This window comes from Orcinus orca, chromosome 15 (genome assembly GCF_937001465.1).
Source record: "Orcinus orca chromosome 15, mOrcOrc1.1, whole genome shotgun sequence".
NCBI lineage: Eukaryota > Metazoa > Chordata > Mammalia > Artiodactyla > Delphinidae > Orcinus > Orcinus orca.
The window spans coordinates 13,091,053-13,112,570 of record NC_064573.1 but is presented as its reverse complement, the minus strand read 5'-3'; the positions used below and the strand labels follow the sequence as shown (position 1 = coordinate 13,112,570).

Here is a 21,518-nt window from a genome sequence, read left to right as displayed (position 1 = left end):
TCTGCTGATGGTGAGAGCTTTCTCTGGTTTTGGGGATTATTTGCTGTATTATGGGAAGGGGGTGGTCAGGGATCTCTGAGAATTTTCTGAAAGCTATAGACCCTCTCTCCAGAAAAATGGATATATGCATATGTACTATTTAAGGGGCTTCACAGAATCCTCCCAAACTCTAAAACCACAAAGCCCGTTCATGGACCACCTTTATCCTGGGATGCTTTTTCTTTTTCTTTCCTGCCTCTGTAGTTAGACCGCCACCAGGTCTAGCAGCTGGTCTTTGAATTATTTTATAACCGTGAGGTAGCTCAGTCGGGCCCTAAATGGAGACTGTTTTGCCCCATGCTAATGGTGGCTCCTGCCTTATTGGGTAGAACAATGAATTTGAATCTGTTCTCCAAGGTCTGTGGTTTTGCCGGAACTACACAGATTCACTGAGGTGTAAATTCTCTCTCAGTTCTCAGTCCAACTGAAAGGAGGAGGTGGGCTTGGGGATATTTTCCAAAGAACTGATGTGTTTTTCCTCCAGAAGACCGCAACTTATTTTTTCAAAGATTTTAAGTAATTTCCGTGTCTAAAAGTTTGGCTCTATGGTTCGTTTGTATTGTTCTCTTTCTTTTCTACGGGTTAATTTTCTTCCCACCGGTTGCACACACAGAGAGAACACGAGTATTTGGGGGTGTGGGGAGGACGGAGGCGGAACCTCAGTTTGGCAGCTGCCACGTCTTGTGACGCTGCCAGGGGACAGACCTGTTTTTCAGTTGCTAACATCAGGAAGGTGATGTTTGCTGCTGTGTGAAAGGCAGCAGCAGTTCTTGGAAGAACAGCACTGGCCAAAGTGAAGGAGATCAATTTTTTCGTTGTGTCAGGAAACCAAAAAGGCGGATCCGAGCTCTCCTATAAGGAGTTAAAGCAGTGCCCATCTCTGCTTTTTTTATCTTTTTTTTTTTCTCCAGCACTAAACATCTAGGCATGGAAAGAAGAAGAAAAAAAAAAAAAAAGCGTGTCATCAACTAAGTGGTATTAATTTGCAAAAAGTTGACACTGCTTTTCCTGTCTTGATCTGGTGCTCAGCCGTGTAAAACACCCGTAGAGAGTTGCCAGCAAGGGGGCCAAATTCATGTTCGCCTGAGGAGTAGCAGCCGCCAGGCTGATTTTTGAGGCTGTGCAGGTCTCTCCATAATTACTTCTACATAAACAGGCCTTCTGATTCCTGGTCAAAATAGCACCTTCTCATTATTGCTTTTTTTTGGTCATAGTTTATCTTCTATAAAATGTGTGAAAGAGGATGGAGCTTGGGTGGGGTTAATTCTACATGATCTCCTGAAAGCCACTGTGCTCTCAGGACTTGAGGAAGGTGACCTTTTTATTGGCTTTTGGATTTTTATATGTGAGTATTTAAGACGAAAAAAACTTACAACCAAATCAAGTGGTTTCTGCAGAAATGACAGGGTTGGGCGCCACCTAAGTAGGGAAAAGTATCTCCTTTGCACCCAGCTTCCTTTTGAAGAGGATGATTGTTCTTCAAACAGCTCCACGAGCCTATCTTTCAAAAATAATACCTGACGCTAAGTCGGTGTTAGCAGTGTCACAGCTCTTAAAGCACAAGGAGGGTTATCAGTAAAAACCAATGAAAGGGGAAAACATACTTGTGGTTTTGTTTTGCGTAACCATGTCTTGATTTACGTCTTAAATTATCCTGATGACATGACGGTGGTTACCTTGGTTATAAGCCCTTTCACCTGGAGTTTGGAGAATTCTGTGTCTAGAAAATGATGTCACGTGAAGAAACAACTTCTTATGATTAATGTATCACTAGTTGGCCTGTGACTTGCTTCTGGCTCCTGAGATCACTTAATTGGTTCAGACATTCTGAACTGGAGAGAGGTGTTTGTTCCCAGGGCCCACAACGATTCTTCATGAGCACCAGCTACATGATTCTCTATCAAGTCTTTATTGAGGGTCCACTGAGACACAGAGACTTGGAAAAGCTTGGAAAACAAGTAGGGATTGGTGCTAGGGAATGGACAACACAAAAAGAATCAATAATTTGAGAAAGCAATGCCCTCCATGGCCAGCCCCCCTAACCTGCAGCCTCTTCACCTGCTCACCCACCTAAGTCTGGCCAACGCCAGCCTCAGCCATTTTTAGTGGGAATCTCTCACTTTCCGGCTTCTGCACTGTAACAGGCCTCCCCAGGTGTGGCCTGCATGGTCCCCTTTTCCAGAGCACCCAGCTCCTCCTGACCTTCAAGTCCCAGCTCAAATGCTGCTTCCTAAACCAGGGATGCACGTTGGCTGCCTGGGTGGCCACTCTCCCCTTCCATGCCCTCGGCAGCCCCTTGTAATTCGTCTTGGCATCTTTCTCACCGAGCCCAGCACACTCATACCTTTATCAACAGCCATCTTCAGGCAGCCACGAACAGTTAGTTGGTAGGAATTGCCGTGACCTTCACCACTCCCGATCTTTCTAGTCTCTCCCATGGCAGCTTATTCACAGTATAAATAAATAAATGTTCATAAGCTCATTCATTCATTCATTCATTCCTCCATCCATCCAGTCATGAATAACTAAAGGGATAAGAGCCCATAGCTTCCTGTTTGTTCCCTAACTCACTCTCAGCCTCCTACCTCTTCGGTCTGTTCAGGGGAGCAGGGGGCCAGGTAGGGGATGGAAGGATGGCTGCTAGCTGTCCTGGGCAGACTTAGGTGTCCTGGGCAGAGGAGGCAGAGATGGCAGAAAAAAGGATGCGCTGGTCCATCCAAGTGGCATAGACGTACCTAGGCTAATGCCTGGGAGCCAAGGGCACTGGAGGATTAGGGTACATGCCTGACTCCCACGTCCCCCACCCTTGGTCTCCCATCCCTGGGCCCCACCCCGTCCTGAAATGACTATTCTTGACCATCCACTTCCATCCTGAAAGACAGATAAACGTTCTCTTACCTCAGTTTTCTTCCCCTTCCTCCCCACCCCCTGAGCAAAGGACAGTCCTCTGTTTCTAACTTTCTTCTCTCTCCTGTTGCAATGCCATCCACTAACTTGTGTTTGACTTTTAGCTAAGTATCATAAGGGCAGGTATTAGCTCACAGATTCTATAAGTTAAAAATATTTTTAATTCAGTTATTTGGTAATAAAATTCAGCATTCATTGATGCTAAAGGTCAATGCATTATTTCAAAATATAAGAAAAATTTGTTCACTATATCTTTTAGTTTAGCCCTACTTCCCTTCCTTCTCTTCTAATTTTGGAAGGGTTTCATTTGTCAGCCATTCTAAGTAATTTTCAAGCATGATTCAGAATGGAACTATTAAATACTGTTTCCCTTCCCATATCATCATAGACCCAGTTTCTTCCAAATGCCTGAAACAGATCTTGCATTTCCATAAAAAGGAAAATCACATGAGAAGCATATGGGTTAAATATAAAATAAGTTTTTAAAAAATTCCAAAAGAACCCAATATAGCCTGGGTAATTTGAGTGGATTTGTGTATATTTTTAGTTCTTTTCCTTGGAAGAAAATCTACATGACAATTGGGTGGTATTATTTGCTATAGTTCTTGTGATTTAATATTCATACGTACATTTTAAACAACATAATAAGCCTTTGAGAAGACAAGTATGCATTACCTTGCTTAAAAAATGTAAATTGTGTCAAGGATTGAGTTCTTAAAAGGAATTTTGTTCTCTCTGCCGGAGAAATAGGGATTCCACGGGGCCTGTATGCAAAGCAGGGACTTAGCAAACTATAAACATCTTTCTGGTCATTATGAGATACTTCATTTATTCATTGTTTCTGTTGACTTAAAATGCTATTTTTAACTCTCTCAAGTGACCTGAAAATTCTTCCAGGTAAGTCACGTTAAATATTAATGTTAAGCCAACCAACCCATTTTAAATGTTAGAAACTCTTCAGATTTTCTAATTTAATAAAAACCCTCATGTCATGCTAATTCTCAAATCATCCTTTTGGGTAGCCTTCACATAGAAGTCTATCAATCCCCTTGTGTTCAGAGACACATTAAACCTGTTCTGACATCCTGAAGGTTGCATTTTTATCAATGACATTATAGGTATTAGTTACCAGGTGCTGGCTAAGTGCTTCGTGTAGGTATTACCTTCCCACTTCCTCACAGGAATCCTATGGGCAAGTTCCTCGCCCAGGACCACACAGCGAGTCAGCGATGAAACCATGACTCAGCTCTCTGATTCTGAAGCCTTTGCCTTCAACCATGGCACTGTCTCCCCATAAATCAGTGCCAATGTTGCTGATTTCATTTGTTTACCATGTGCTGGGGAATCCTCAGTGTGCTGTAGAATAAGGGCAAACTCGGGCTGGGATCATTGGCTCCTCAGGCTGAGCGCAGGGCAGTGGCCAGGCCAGGCCCAGAAGATTCCATGGGAAGGGGCGCTAGTGTCTGTGCAGGAGGTGATGGCTACTTTGACCTCTGAGTCCCCTTTCTTCTGCCAGTTGTCTCAGGAAGTTACTGTTTTCACTGTCACCGGTTCTTTTGAAAGGAAAGCTCTTTCTTCCACATGCCTCCAACCCCATCTTTTTTTGAAAGTAAAATAAAACTAAAATAAATGCCAGAGGCAGCTTGCTGGGGAAAGCTGGCGGAAAGCCAGCTCCGGAGAGTAGGGAAGAGGGAAGTGACGGGCCTGGCTTTGCTTGTATTCCCAGAGGTCTGTGGACTAATGGGACCGATGAAAGCCTTGAGCCTTCTTAAGGCATCTTGGACAAGCCTCATGCACCCCATCCCTCCCTTTCCACATTCCCCCCTTAACCAGCCACCAGCAAGGGAGAAGGTCTCCCCTGACATCAGAACGTCCTGGGGTTTCCTTGGCTCTCAGTGGAGAGGGCTACCCCTTCCGGGCATGTACCAACTGCGGAAACCCCGGCAACCATGCTGATGAGGGGGCCCGCAGCACCCACCTTGCTGACATGGGGTCCTTTTGACTTGCCATCCCAGGGCCTTGCCCTCTCAGGTCCGTTCACACAACCGTGTAAAACCCTCTGAAAGGCAGAAAGCTGATTTCAAGGAACTATTGTTTGTAAACAAGGACAGTTCAGGACTGAGGCGTAATACAGGGTAAGGATATTACCAATTCATTCAAAACCTTGACCTACTCTAGTGCTACATTCAACTAGCTGCTGACTTGCACGATGAGAAATGAGATGGTGGGGGATTTGTGTAGAATTACATAGATGAGTGTTCAAACCAGAGACAGTCAGAATGATGGATTATTTCAGCAAAGAAAATAAAAGTTGGTTAGATTGCTAGAGGTAAGTGCCCTTTCAGTCTTCAAGGTATTTTGAAGTCCTTCAACAAGACAGGGATGGAAAGATAACATGACCGCTCAGTACGTTTCCTGAATCTCGTTTCCTGGGGAGTTGCATGAGCACAAACATTACATTCTGGGAGTAATAATGCCAGCATTGCACCTGTGAGAAATTCTGTACTATTTCCCAAGCATTTTCAAATCCACTGTCTCGTTTGACCCTATGCCATCCTGCTGGCTATTCACACATTCATTTATTCATTCATTTATCATATGCCTGCTCTGGGCGGCTGCACGCTGCCAGGCTAGCTGGGCTTGAAAATTGATGCTCATTTCATAAAGAGCAGACCGAGTTGTTAAGTAGTTTGTCCCAACTCCACAGCTAGTGGAGGCCGAGCCAGGGCAGGACCAGAGCTTTCAGGGTCCTGCACTCTCCTCTGTCCCAACCCCATTTCTGTCCCTCCTGTACTCGGGCAGCCACTGAAACCACCACCCTTTTAGTCACCAGTCATGCTCTTCAGAGAGTGAAACACCACTCTAAGCTGCTAAAACCTCTTTGCTATTGAAGTTGAGACAGGTGAGACTAGGATGCCATGGATGTTAGTAGATTACTTGCAGGTGAGTCTGTATTGTGATGAGGCTGGAGAAAGAAGCCTGGACAGTTTTCATCCCTGAAGCCATGTCAGTCAGTAGAGGGGGAAAAAGAAGCAAGCCTGGAATGCTCACATGCGGAGGAACTGCGAGCTGGTGTTTGTAATGCAGCCAGCCTGGCACAGAGGGAGCACGCAGTAAATTCTGGATTTGAGGTGTTCCATCACTATTAGTATTATAATAGCGATCTAGCTTAATCTTAATCTAGCTTCACTTAACCATAGATTAGCCTACATCCCCCTAACCTCTGTAGAGTGACCTGACGGAAGCCGACAGCACACTGATTACTCACAACTAATGGGTCACTCTAGGACACCCCGGACCTTCTGCTCCCACCCAGAGAATGGCCGCGCTTACTAAAATCCATAGATCCGCCCAGTCTTATGAGTGTGAGCTGATCCTGTTGTAATTTAAAACTTTAACTGTTGCATTAACTGGTTAAAAAAGAAAAAATGAAGTTGATAAGCATGAGAATTATTTCTATGAAACTATTAAGTGCTTCAGGAAGATTCAGAGAATGAGCTGCTAAAATCTTTTTGCTGTTGAAGTTGAGAGGGTGAGGTGATGAAAGATTGAGGCAATAAAACTCTAGAAGGATTCTGCACTTAGACTGCTTGGCAGCTGGCTTGGTTCTCATTTCACTTTAAAGAAACCAAAACGAGATCGGAGGCAAAGCCTGACAGGTATAACTGATACAGTCAGCAGACCTTTTCTCAAAGGGACAAGCCTCAGTTCTCTATCAGAAAGTGGGTGTTGAAAGTTTTATAGCAGGTGGCAAGTGGCTTGAACACCAGGGAAACATATCATAGAGTCCACGTTTTAGGAGCACCGGTGGGTAGCCTCTGCAACTCAGAGTTTTACCGAACGTTGAGTTCTCTATCAGTAGAGAAAATTAGATCGGCAAATGTGTCTGCAATATTGAAACATGTCCAACTTATAAGATGTTACCTCCAAAAAGAGTAGCATTAAATTAGAGTATCAGTGAGGGGGGGAGGGGGAAACAGAGCAGCACTCCTTATAGCTGTCTGCCATCTGCTACAAAGTTTCCAGAGCCCAGTGAAAAGTGAATATATGAAGCCCCTTGTGCAAAAATTAGTAAGAATTTCAAGATGATGACAACAGAACATTAAACAAGCACGGGGCCCTTCTGAGCACAGGGCCCTGTGCGACTGCACAAGTCACATGCCCCTGAAGATGGCTCTGCTGTCACTTACTGTTACTGGCAAATAAGTAGAGCTTTTTAAAGTTTTGTCTGTACCAGTTTACTACTCTCATAAAAGTCAGTGTGAATGGAACAGACTTGGACTTGATCGAAGGTAGTTTTTGTCATTAATTGTACTTTCGATGAAGAAACACATGAAGAATAAAATTGAGAATCTCATACTCTTTCTAGGTAGCTTTTCTTTACATCCTATTCGTCAGGAGTTGAAAGGCCTTTTTTTGGTCCTCCCCTCCCTACTGTGCCCCCCGCAAGAATAGTATTCTTGATCCAGTCTGTGGATCGAAGAATTATGAAATGTTTAAATATATTTCTTAGGAAAAAGGGTTTGAGTTCCATTTTGGAAAAAAAAATAGAAAATAAGGATATCGATCCTATAGAATATATCAAAAATATATTGTTGACCATGAGGTAAAGGCATGGAATGAAATTTCTTTTTTTTTTTTTGGTTTTTTGGCTGCATGGCATGTGGGATCTTAGTTCCCTGACCAGGGATCAAACCCATGCCCCTTATGTTGGAAGCGTGGAGTCTTAACCACTGGACTGCCAGGGAAGTCCCCTGGAATGAAATTCTTAAGAAGAAAAGTTTAACACAAAATCTTGATGTGTAAGATAATGGTTAAAAAAAAAATGGGTTTTTATCTGAGTTCAGACAAACTGAAGATTCTGATGAGGAAGGTAAACAACAATGGAGGCATGATGATGATTTGTTGGAAAATAAAATTTTAAATGATGGAGAAATTATATATACCATGACATAAACAGATAAATCCATATGAAGAGGACAAAAAAGATATTAAATTCAAGACCATAAATCAATCACGCAGTGGCTAGCACTGCCCTGTGTGTAGGTTTACAAGATACTGAGAAACAACAGAACCATGTTGTTCTTCAATATTGTAATAATAAAAAGCTAAAGGAATTATACCAAGAAAAAATCATACTTTAAAGCAACTTAAATTTGCTGCTCTTATTAAATAACCATGGTATTTTTTTATTTTTAAACAGTACATTTTAAATTGGAATATGGTTTATGGTACACACATATTATTTTTGATTTCTCACTTTGACTTTTTCTGTAAACTAGTGATCCCTCAACTAGGAAGACTTCTCCTGTGTTAGTTATTACGCTCATTCATGCTGCTGCTGCTACAGTAGAGACCTTATATCAGCTCTCAGTTAGCAGTTGTTGAGTTACTTGAAAAAGTCATTTACAAGTTCACCTCTTCAACATCTTTTTAAACTTAAAACATATAACTTGCATTCACACATTGATTTTTTAGTGTAGGGACATATGTGTTCGCTGAATATAGTTTCCTGAGCCTTTTTCACGTTAACCACACCATCTTAACTTCCAGGCGTAGCAAGTCTGAATGCAAACTCCTTCTTTTAACAGCTGCCTTGTCCACGCCACCACACACCAGTCCAGCAGCTTGCTGATGTCTTTTGTTTTGCGTTTAGTGGCTCACATTTATTTGGGTCCTTGCAAAGCATTCAGTTTTCTTAGAAACATTTGCCTTTTTTTCACACTTACTTACATTTCGCAACTTTACATAAAGACAGACCTTGGAGATACTGCAGGTTCAGTTCCAGACCACCGCAATAAAGCAAACACCACAATAAAGTGAGTCACACGAATTTTTTTGGTTTCCCAGTGCATATAAAGTTATGTTTACACTATACTGTAGTCTATTAAGTGTGCAATGGCATGTCTAAAAAAATAATGTACATACTCAGTTTAAAAATACTTTATTGCCGGGCTTCCCTGGTGGCGCAGTGGTTGAGAGTCCGCCTGCCGATGCAGGGGACACGGGTTCGTGCCCCGGTCCGGGAAGATCCCACATGCCGCGGAGCGGCTGGGCCCGTGAGCCATGGCCGCTGAGCCTGCGCATCCGGAGCCTGTGCTCCGCAACGGGAGAGGCCCCAACAGTGAGAGGCCCGCGTACCGCAAAAAAAACAAAACAACAAAAAAAAAACTTTATTGCCAAAAATGCTAACCATCATCTGACAATGCAGGGTTGCCACAGACCTTCAACTTGTAAAAAACGCAGTATTTTCAAAGCACAATAAACCCAAGAGCAAGAAGACAAGGTACACTTGTATTTCATTAGATTTCCTAATAGGTTCAACTAGTTAAAAACAGACTTAAGAACTAACTTGGTAACTGGTGAGAGCAGAAAGACATAGGCATAATAGAGAGTAGACCTGTAGCATAGAGTATGCTCGATGTTATGAACACCTATGTTTTTTAAAAATTTTTATTTTATATTGGAGGATAGTTGATTCACAATGTTGTGTTAGTTTCAGGTGTACGGCAAAGTGATTCAGTTATACATATACATATATCTATTCTTTTTCAAATTCTTTTCCAATTTAGGTTATTGCGAACGTTGAGTAGAGTTACATATGCTATACAGGTCTCTGTTGGTTATCTATTTTAAATATAGTAGTGTGTATATGTCAATCCCAAACCCCCAATTTATCCCCCTCTCCACCTTTCCCCTTTGGTAACCTTAAGTTTGTTTTCTAAGTCTATGAGTCTATTTCTGTTTTGTAAACAAGTTCATTTAACTTCACTTAGTATGATAATCTCTAGGTCCATCCATGTTGCTGCAAATGGCATTATTTCATTCTTTTTAATGGCTGAGTAATATTCCATTGTATATATGTACCACAATGGATTTTCTTTATCCATTCATCTGTTGATGGACATTTAGGTTGTTTCCATGTCTTGGCTCTTGTAAACAGCACTGCAATGAACATTGGGGTGCATGTATCCTTTCCAACCATAGTTTTCTCTGGATATATGCCCAGGAATGGGATTGTGGGATCATGTCTGTGTATTTTAGAGGGAATGGAGAACATGGGTCAATCTGACTAGTTAGTGAATGGAATACTAGCTGTACTTGCCCAAGTCACTTGGGGGAATTAATAGGCAAATAAATCCCTGCCACCACCCATCTAGGAACACCCCCAATACAACTGCCAACGGGAGAAGGAGTGTGAGTCACAAATCCTCCCTTGTGACTTTCAACTTGTTGCTCATATTTGAAATCTCTATTTTCATTGAAATCCCTGTAATGGGCCACTGTGCTTGTCTCAGGATCTCTGAAGGTACCCTGTGGGTGCAGGGAAGGCTCCTGGTATTTCCTGTATGCTGTTGGTATTTCAGTGAGACCATCCAAAATATGCCTTCCACATTTGGGAGAAATCTCTTCATGGAGAGTAATGACAGAAACGATTTTATTTGTGTAAGTTATTATTAAGCTTTGTCACAACAGAGAAGAAAAAAAAAAGATGAGGTTAATAGTGAGGCACTGTTTTTATGTTCACCTTCCCTGGTCAGACTGAAAGATTCTGCTGGTGATGCTGAGTGTTGGGGCATTTCTGCATCTGCTTGGTTTGTGGCATTTATTTTCACCTGGGTCATTTGTAGAGCATCAGTCTTTGACATAGGAGAATAAGAGGTAGTAGGTTTCCTAACATTTGTTGAACTTTCTATTTGTTTTTCAAAAGGCCCACTAATTAAAGACTGGCTAAATCCAGTCACCCACAAAAAGTGATGACAGAACCCCCTGAGGACAAAACACCTCCCAGGGATCGAAGGAAAGAGTGATTTGTAAGATTGTTTTTGTTTGGTTGGTTGGCTTTTCTCCATTTTAGTCTTGTGAATCTCTCTTTTTTCTAGGAGTTTGAAAAAATGTTAAGGAAATTAATTTCTGCTAAATACTGAGCCCGGGTGGCCCCATGGCCCACCAGGGCTGAGCTTAGGGACCTCTCCAGGGAGGGTGAAAAGATGTGAAAGAGTCTGGTCAGAGAGGAGGCTGGGCTGCGGTGGGCTCCAGGGTCCCAACAGGCCGCAACCTTCGCTCCAGCCTTTGCTTCCCTTCCTGATGCATTTGACCATTGCCGAACCACTGGCTGTGTTTGCTGCGTTATCCATCACGTGCGCACACCCTTTTGCAACATCTGAATCCCGTCTGTGATTCTGCGATGCGGGCGGGCTCTCCTGCCAGTGTCCCCCGAGGTCATTGTGGCCAACGACAAAACCTGAGGGTGGCCCACTGTCTTGCTTCTCTTCCCTCGTCTTCTTTCTCTCTCCCTCCCTTTTTCCTTCCTCCACCTCAGTCAGGCCCGGTGAGACGGCAAAGGAAGGAACCACGGGGAGTGCCCCATGCATTTTAGGGGACGGGTGGGTGAGGAAGGGCCGCCCGTGAGAGGGCCGCGGCGGCAGCGCCCCTCCATGCATTGGGAAACTTTCCTCTCACAAGACCAAGTTCTCGCCCAGAACTGATGACTCACCCTCTGCGTGTTCTCTCTTCCTCTCCCCTTGTAGGAAATGTGACTGGAAACAGTAACTCCACGTTTATTTCCAGCGGGCAGGTGATGAATTTCAAGGGCGACATCATCGTGGTCTACGTCAGTCAGAACTCGCAGGAGGGTCCGGCGGGGCCGGGCGGCTGCGCGGGGGAGCCGGTGGGCCGCCCGGTGCAGGAGGAGAGCCCGCCGTGCTGCGACTCGTTCGCCGGCCTCGGGCCGCGCTTCCCGGACACGTGCGCCGGCCTCGAGGTGGGCCCGGGGCTGCAGGAGCGAGGCGCCCCCGGGCCCGACAAGGCCTCGCGGCCGGTGCAGGAGCAGGGGGAGGCCGAGGCCGGCGCGCCCGAGACGCGGCGCTGAGCAGCCGAGAACCCGCTGCGGTTGCAGCCGGGCGGGCGCGGAGCTGCGGGCCTTCCAGCCCTCCCTCCGCGCAGCGCACATCGGGAGCCGCGTCCCCAGCTGAGGACGCCGCCGCGCACCCGTGCCTGGGCGAGGCTGAGGGCGGGGCCTGGGATGGGGCGGGGCCGTGGCCCCAGAGGTGTGCTGTTGAGCCCCTCCGTTCGGTACACCTGCGTCAAATGACCGGACGTTCTTTATCCATCTTGTTCTAAATAGAATCGGGGACTTTAAAAACAAGCAAACAGAAGTACATTTGTTATTACTACTCACTTCCATCCACGGTCACGTGTCTACTAATTGCACAGGTACACGTTGCTCTCTTCTGTTACTCCACTTTTTACCTCCTTCTAGTTTTTCTTCTTCCACTTCCACCTCCCATTATTAGTTCGTCAGTAGTTTGTCTCTTTACGACATCTGTTTTTAATGGCCGTCCTGTTCTATTTGGATCTGTATCCCTTCCCCCACCCCGTCCTCCACGTTTGATATTTGTATTTCACTGTCTCTCATAACGTTTCTCTTGATACTGTCCGCCCTTTTTTCTTTTTACTATTTAACGATTTTCTTGAAAGGTCTCCTAAGGGTGATGGTCTTCTTTATATGTTTTCTTTTGGTCCCTTCTCGCAAGTAGATGACTGTGTTTTGGTGATGGCGGGGGCGGGGAGAGGTGAGGAGTCTGTACTAAGCACTTTTGGAAGAAGGCTAGAAATGTGAAGCCTGGGGGGAGGCTCAGAGAACAAGAGGAGGGACTTTTAGCTTTCGAAAACTTTTCTGGGTTCTCAGTTTTCTAAAGGAAGGAAAAGGGGAAATCCCAGTTTCACCCTGAATGTTTTTTAAGTTTGTGTCAATTTCTAGGCAGCACTAGGTTGCAATTCGTGTCTGCCTCCTTTACTCCATCTCAAAACGGTTCATTTCCCCCGGGTGCATGTAGTACCCTTCCCAGCAGAGGCAATCAGGTACTTGGGAAACTAAATCTCAAAAATCCAAGTTGCTGCACTTGGCATTCTTATTCTTGATGTGTCCCTGGAAAAGGTGTGGAAAATGAGTAGGACATGGGATGGCCTGCACACACGGTGAAAGGAAGGTGCCAGGAAAGTTCAAGAAAGGAAGAGTAAAGTTGTGCATTTGTTTTCTTTCTAAACAAGAATAGCATAAATGTGTTTAGGCAGTAGGCACCATTTTCTTCCTAAAAAATCGTGTATCTGTAATTTAGCCTTGTAGAAGTGGAAAACATTCTTATTATTTTCCATGCGTTTACATTAAAAACCCAAATCCTTATATTGTGAACTTAAGAAAACTTATCATAGAGGTGCTTTTCTCTTAGCATCAGTGCTCTTGTGAGGAAACATACAATGTGAGTCAGAGTGAAAGGAATTACCTAGGATGTTTCATCTGTTGTGGCCAGTGAGCATTTGTTCTCCTCAAATACTAAAGTTAAAATATCTAAGCACATTAAAATTAATTTTGCAGATCTGATTGGTTTTAAGAGTGGTGATAGCAGTCACTGTCCAGACTTTAATGGCCACAAATGCCCAGCTGAAGGGAATGAATGATTGTTGATCACTGGTTTCTCCCTGTCGGTTGCAGGTCTCTTGGAAATGCTAGAATAGTAGCCATCAATTATGACTTTTAATGGAGAAGCAGAGGTGGTTCTATAATTTATGGGGCTTCTTAGCTGACATGAAAAACTGCAGGAAATAACTGTGTTGCCAGGATGATCCGTTGGTGGGAATTTACTGTCTGTGCTGCCCTTTTAGTTCACATCCATCCAAAGAGAGATGTTATAAAAATGGAAGAAGCCATTAAACCTTTTGACATATTAAACAAAGTATAGTTCACAAAGGAGAAGGCTGAGCTAAAGACCCAAGTTTCTACTGTGACTGTCATCATCTCACTAATACTTTCCTTTTCTTTCCTATAAAAAGGCACTAATTTTTGACATTTTCCCAAACTAGAGATAACATAAGGATGCTACAGTGAATGTTAAAGTATTTTGAGATCCTTAAATAAAAGGTGCTAAATAAATACATAAGAATCTACTTTCAGAAAAAGGTAGTATTCTTTCCCATGCTGATCCCTACTAATTCTATATTGATCCAAAAACAATTAAATGATAGGAGGTATATAGCAAATATAGGTCTGTGTCTGTGTATTATAGAGATGTATATGACAAATGTAAACAGAATGAAATGAAGACAATAATGAAAAACTGGGGAATGTGATAAAGAGATTATTAAACATATTTGATGATAAAAAATTTTCTTCACGGCTTGTTTAAACAAAGCTTTTTGTGAAATAATGATCTGTCTTTCTGATCTCTATGATGTACTGTGGTATCAAATGTTGGTTATATGGTGTCATTGGTGGAAACCTCAACAAGAGTTGGGACAGAAAGTGCCTTTTTTTAATAATATATCTACCATTGATCTCATAAGTAAAATTCTTTAAAATGTAGGTTGGCTAGGCAGTGAAAGAGTTGAAACGGAAATGGAGTCTAGTGTTTTCTACCCACACGTAATTCAGCTATCAGAAGTAGGAAGAATTAATTTCTTCTCTCTGCCTGCAAGCACAAAGAGTGGTTTGAATGTGAGGTATTGGAATCTTCCTATGGCAAAGGAAAAGAGGGCTCTTGCTGTGTAACAAGCTACCCCAAAACTCAGTGGTTTAAAACAATCACCATTGATTTAGCTCCCAGCCCTGTGGGTTGGCTCAGCTTGGTTGGTTCATTAGGCCTGGAGGAGCCCAGCTGGGCTTGCTGACCTGCGTGCAGTCTGCAAGCTGACTGGCTCGGGGAAGGCTGGCTGGACTGAACCCTGTCCATGCGGTCCCTCATCCTCCCAGCAGGCTGCCCTGGCCTTCTTCTCATGGTGGTGCCTGGGTTCTGAGAGCAAACAAAACCATATCAGACTTTTTGAGACCTAGGCTTGAACTGGTGTGCTGTCATTTCTGCCACATTCTGTTGGCCAAAGTAAGACACAGGGTAGCCAGATTGAAGGGGTGAGTACACAGAGTTGCAGGGTGACACTGAGAGAGTGGTAGATACAAGGAGGGGAGAATGGGGCCCTTTTGCCATCTCCATCACAGGAACATTGTTCATAATCAAATGGTGCTGGGGAGAGTGCAGCTGGGAGCAGGAGAGGAACGTTTCCCAGCCCCCAGTAAGTGCTTCCTTCTCTGGTGACCAGATGCCTTTGATGCAGAGTACAGTCAGTTCCTACAAATGAGTATTGAGGTTCCTTCCAAAGCCAAACATCCATGATGAGGGAACTGGGTCTATGGTACTACTGCATTCCATTGGCACAGATCGTGGAAAAGTGACGATTTGTAAAATCAAGAAAACTGGTGAGATACTTTGGGTAGAAGAACCTGCTACATAAACAGATAAACGATGTTGTGTTCACCCTTTAGGCTGATTCAACAAACAAACTCTTTATGGTTGGGTACTGGGCAAAAGGGTGAGCTTGAGCAGAAGTACTGTCTTTGGTGGAAGAGGCATAATTTTGACATGTTTGCCCTTTGACCGTCTCTGATGGCACATGACTCTCCTTGGCCATCTGCTTTGGGGAGCTCTGGGGTGCTCTGGGCATGAATTGCATAACCTTTTGTGCGAAAGGGTAAATCATTCAAAGGCCTAAACATTCGGTTGGTGAGTCGTCATTTTTATTTAATGTGCTTTTGATGCTTGGGCCCGAGCATCCTTGAGAAAGGAGATGAAGATAGCTGCAGAGTCCCAGGGAGTCTGGGATGTCCTAGATTTCTGGGGAAGACTGTGGACATTGCTGTGCTCCAGGGCATAAGGATGGGTTATCTGTGGAATTCCTGACTCCCCAGGGCTATGCTGGTGAAGAGACTACTTTGCAACTACTAAAGCCTTTCAAAAAATAGGTGGGTAGGACTTCCCTGCTAGCACAGTGGTTAAGAATCTGCCTGCCAATGCAGGGGACACGGGTCCGAGCCCTGGTCTGGGAAGATCCCACATGCCGTGGTGCAGCTAAGCCTGTGCACCACAACTACTGAGCCTGCGCTCTACAGCTCGCGAGCCACAACTACTGAGCCTACATGCTACAACTACTGAGCCTGCGTGCCACAACTACTGAAGCCCGTGCACCTAGAGCCCATGCTCCGCAACAAGAGAAGCCACTGCAGTGAGAAGCCCGCGCCCCACAACGAAGAGTAGCCCCCACTCGCCACAACTAGACAAAGCCCACGTGCAGCAACAAAGACCCAATGCAGCCAAAAATAAATAAATAAATAAATTTATTTAAAAAAAAATAGGTGGGTATCTGAAATTGAGCAGGGGTGGGGTCAGCAGTGGGCACAAGCATGTAAGGTGGTATCACTGAAGCCAAGCTCAGAAGTGCAGGGAAGCCACATATTCTGGAAACCCTGGACCAGTGCTCCCATGGCAGCTCCTGCTATGGAGCTGAATTAATATAATGAAATGGGTTATTCCTTCCTTCGTAACTTTATTTAATTTAAAAGAATTCCTTAACCCTTTCAGCCTACATTATGGCTTGATATCACTGTTTATAGTGAAAATTTCTCTAAAAACCTTTTTGTATAGAAATAGCTATATTTATAATTTAGACTCTTTAAATATTATAGCATAATACCCTTGAGATCCATCCAAGTTATTGGGTACATCAGCAGTTAGTTCATTTTTATTGCTGAGTAGTATTCTGTTGTATGGACGTACCACCGCTTATTCACCCACACTTGGATTCTTTCCGGCTTGAGGCAATTACAAATAAAGCTGCTATAACAATTTGTGTGGACATGTGTTTTCATTTCTCTTGGGTAAATACCCAGGTGTGGAATTGTGGGATCATATGGTAAATATATATTTAACTCTATAAGAAACTGTGAAATTATTTTCCAAAGTGGCTGTACCATTTTACATTCCCTTCATTTCATCAGCAATGAAGGAGAGTTCCAGTTGCTCCATATCCTCAGCAGCACTCGGTTGCATCAGTTGTTGATTTATTTTAATTTTAGCCGTTCTAATAGATGTCATTGTGACTTTAACTGAGCATCTTTTCATACGTTTATTTGGCCATCTTTATCTCTTATTTGGTGAAGTGTGTGTTTGAATCTTTTGCCTATATTTTAATTGGTTTGGTTATTTTCTTATTGTGTTTTGAAAGTTCTTTATATATTCTGGATATGAGAATATATAGGTTTTTAGGGCCTTTTATTTCAATGACAAAGAAATCATGGAAAAATACATATTTAAAGCTTTTAGAGCATTCTGAAAGTATATTTAATACCGTTAGTAAAAAAGTAAAGATGTCGCAATTTTTCATTTTATTAAAAAATTAAGGTTCAGGATATGTATAGCAGTAACATTTTTTCAGAGTAAATGTTTCTACAATAAAACCTCTCTTCACAGTGGGACTCGCAGTGGCAGGGCCCAGAGCCGTGGCTTGCTCTGTGGGCTGCTATGTCCTATAAGGCTTTATGGACTACATCAGTCACGCTTCTAGGGAGCACATTCACCCATGGAAACTGTGAGTTTTGTGTTTTACATGCTGGTATAAATGTCTTTATTTGGTTGGAAACATGGAATGTTTTTCTATTGATATTTTCTGATTTCGTCATTTTATATATTAATAATATTATAATAATGAGGTGCTGGGAGAGGGAAACCATGAAAACAAACTCCAAATGCCACCGTCACCTATGTCTGGAAATAGAGGGAGCTGGTAGCCATGGGATAGACTTTGTTATCATGGGAAAGGTTGTTTGGTCTTACGAAGTTAAGGCCAGTTGGTATCTGTTGGCTGGAGTGTAATGGGATCCGTTGTGCCCTGACAGAAATGCTCCACAGTTGCCCTTGGTCTGCAGAACTAGTGGAGGGGAGGGGAGTAAGGCCGGGCTGCATGGAGACGTTCCACACTCAGGAGCTTTGGGAAGGGCTAGGAGCATCCGTGTGGGGTCCCCTGGGAGAAAGGACACCAAGGGCTCTGAGGAGCATTGGGCTGGTGCTGAACAGCTGGGGCTGACAGGTGGACACTCCTGCAGGCCCAGCCACGTCCCACTCAGCTCTGGGGACGGTGGCTGAGCGTGAGCGAGGTGAGTCCAACATTATCCCTGGAGGCTCTCCTCCCCTCAACAGCACACAAGTATCTGTAAGTGTGGGGCAGTGCTCGACAGTGACCAGAGGCCGTGACAGACCACACCTGAGCTCACTAGCTTTTCTAATCTTCTCTGGGGTATTTGGAAGGAGACCAGTTCCCCTTTGGACCAAGTAAGACCTTGGGGTTCTTGGATGCCCGGATGGAGAGGCTCTACCTGTGAGCTGTTTGACACATGGGGGCTCCAGCAATTAATAGGAAAGAGAAAAGAGGTGCAGCTGTGTTTATACTTGCAGCTGGTGAAGCAGGCATGCCAGAGATGGACAGATAATGGAAAAGAGGAATCAGGACTTTATGAATTTGACCACAACTACCCCAAAGAGATCAGAACCTTTCACGTGGACTCCACAGCCCCCGGCCCTCCAGGTTCATCCCACACCGCCCTCCTCCATTCCAGCTGCACTGGTCTCCCAGTGCACACACTGCAGAATGGTGCAGTCAGAGAAAATAGCGTGTGCGAAGGGGTAGGATGTGTGTTCCCCTGGTCCTGACTTCCCTCTGAGACAGACTGGGATGGTATTAGTAGCTCTTTTTTTAACCAATCAGAAAACAAGGACAATCTAGACGGGGAGAGGCCATGCCATGGAGCGGGGGTCACCGGTGAGAATGTGTCAGAACCAGGGAGTCTTGTCTCTCTGTGTGTCTGTGCCCCCCCTCATCCTCCTGCACTCTTCCTTTCCAACTTCCCTGATCTCTTCTCTGTCCCCTAATTCTGTGTCGCTTTCTCCCTCTTTTCCTGTTGCTCAAGCCATTCTCTGACTCTCTGACTCTTCCCCCAGGCACTTGGTCCGCTTCCCCTTTTCCATCCTTCCATGTGGCTCCCACATTCCTTATTGTTCCCTCAATGCCTCTTCTGTCCCTCCCTGCCTCCTGGGCCCTCAGAGCCTCCCCTGCCCAGATTCCTCATGTCCTGTGTCCAATCCCTGCTCTGGTCCCCTCTGCCAGGTCCTCCATTTCCCTCCTCCACCCCGGGACTTCGGGCTGCAGAGGGTGCTGTGCTGAGGTCTTCTTACTGAAGCTAAACCTTCTACCCATCACTCTCTAAGAATGTGACTTTTTCTTGGAAATTACCCTGTTTATTCCTCTTGCACCAGTGAGCATATTGCTTTCATGTCAAGCCAAAGTCCAGATCCCGCCTTCCTTAGGAAAGGACCCCTCAGTCACAAAAGTGGGGTTTGGATTCGAATCTCGCCATTTCAACCTCTGGCTGCGTGTATGGATCCATAGCGTTGTGTTTTATTTATTTTTTTAAATTAATTAATTAGTTTATTTTTGGCTGTTTTGGGGTCTTCGTTGCTGCGTGCGGGCTTTCTCTAGTTGGGGCCCGCAGGGGCTACTCTTCGTTGCGGTGCACGGGCTTCTCATTGCAGTGGCTTCTCTTGTTGCGGAGCACGGGCTCTAGGCGCACGGGCTTCAGTAGTTGTGGCACACGGACTCTAGAGCGCAGGCTCGGTAGTTGTGGCGCATGGGTTTAGTTGCTCCGCGGCATGTGGGATCTTCCCGGACCAGGGCTCGAACCCGTGTACCCTGCATTGGCAGGCGGATTCTTAACAGCTGCGCAAACAGGGAAGCCCAGCATTGTGTTTTAAATGGTTGTTTAAACCCTTAAAGTCTGCTCGGTGGTAGTGGAAACCAACAACTATTTCTGACTGCCTCAAAGTCAAGCTTGCACAAAGGAACCCACTGTGGTGAAATCAGGTCAATTCAGGGAGGGATTTCAAAGACGAACCTTAGATGTTGGAAGGGCAGGAAGGAGGCAGCTCCAGAGATAGCCCCTCTGTTCTTGCCCCCTCACGTTCCCCCTCAGACTCAGTTTCTCTCTATCTCCCTTGTAGCTTTGCTATGCGTGGTGCAGGTAATAGCTGCTCTCTTCCCAAATCTTCAGCGCCCAAATCCTTTCATTTCCAGTGTCCACTATCCACTGGCCAGATGTATTTGTGTGTATGTGTATATGAGTATAGATAAACCTTATAGATATAAACTATACCCAGTTTATACATAAGACAGTTCCAAATTCCATGAGATAACACTCTAGGTATCTCAACACAACTTTCCAACCAGAATACCATTCATAGGTCACATGGATCAGTCCAATCAGTGGCCAAGGAGGGCCACTAACAAGGCACTCGTTTTACGGGACAGTCAGGCCTGTGGGCAGAAGTGTGTCCAGAGGAAGATGGAGGATGCTGGACCCCTGAGCCATGTGTAGCCCTGACTGCTGAGGTCTGATAACATGAGCAAACACAGTGAGGACAAGATCATTATAGGACTTTCATTCTCTTCCAATTTCTGTTCTATCAATAATGACTCAAGAAAAGATACATCTTTCTAGTTGGAAGACACAATTTAAGGTTCTGCTCTGAAGACGTTGGTGGGAAAGTGGGACTACTTAGAAAAGAGTTCTTCGAGTGCCTTCCTTTTTAAAATAAGCATTTTTATTAAGCCAGAGCTGGCTATGCTTCTGAAGGTAAGGTAAAGATAGAGCAGTAATTCCTGACAATATATTACTCAGCCATAAAAGAAGAAGGAAATTCTGCCATTTGCAACAACATGGATGGACCTCGAGGGCAGTATGCTAAGTGAAATAAGTCAGACCGAGAAGGACAAATCCTGTGTGATGTCACTTGCATGTGGAACCTACAAAAGCCAAACTCACAGATACGGAGACCAGAAGTAGCTGCCAGGGGGCTGGAGGTGGGGAAATGGGGAGATGCTGGTCAAAGTTACAAACTCCCAGTTATAAGAGGAATAACTTCTGGAGATCTAATGTGCAGCATGGTGACTCTAGTTAGCAATACTCTATTAAATACTTGAAAGTTGCTGGGAGAGTAGATCTTAAATGTTCTCATCACAGAAAATTATGTGAGGTGATGGAGGTGTTGACTAAGTTTACTGTGGTAATCATCTCACAATATACATGTGTATCAAATCATGACGTTGTATACGTTAAACTTAACGCAATGTTATATGTCAGTCAATAAATCTGGGGAAAAAATAATTCCCAGTGATAAAAGAAACAAACCTTAGGCGCCGCGAGAGTTCACATGTCAGGACTGAGGTGCAGTGTGACAGCAGAGCCAGGGGCCCTAAGCTCTGACCAGAATCCTTGCCCAGTGCTGAGCTGTCATTTGTCACTAAGCCCCGGCCTCTCACACTGACAGCGGACTCTGCTCTTGAGAGTCAATTCCTGCTGTAAATAAATCCACTTGTGGCGGCCACCAGGGGAGGGGCAACAGCAGTGATCACTGACAATCCTCTTACAGGAAGACAAGAATGTGGGTTTGACCCACAGTAAAGAGAGAGCCTCACCTCACGTGGGTTATAGGTAACATCTGGGCAAATAACTACCATTTGTTGAAGCCACCTGCAAAGTTATATACATACATATATATATATATATATATATATATAATCCCATTTAATCATCACAGCAAATCCAAAGTGACTATTGTTATCTTTACAGTAGAGAGAATAGGGTCAGTGAAATTAATGAACTTCCACAAGCTCACAAAACTAGCGTGTGGGTTTTA

General features: G+C 44.4%; 1 protein-coding gene across 4 annotated transcripts in view; it reads left to right on the top strand.

Moving 5' to 3' along the window:
* TNFRSF11A (TNF receptor superfamily member 11a) overlaps positions 1-21,518 on the top strand; it is a 257,143-nt gene that overhangs the window by 44,866 nt on the left and 190,759 nt on the right. For 2 of the 4 annotated variants that reach the window (XM_033424998.2, XM_033424997.2), the window contains exon 10: positions 11,478-14,111. In XM_033424998.2, coding sequence (XP_033280889.1) covers positions 11,478-11,818 — 341 coding nt within the window. In that variant the 3' untranslated portion in view covers positions 11,819-14,111. Of the gene's footprint in view, positions 1-11,477; positions 14,112-17,243; positions 17,426-21,518 lie in introns of those variants that run through there. The other 2 variants (XR_007471697.1, XM_033424999.2) reach the window with 2 other exon arrangements.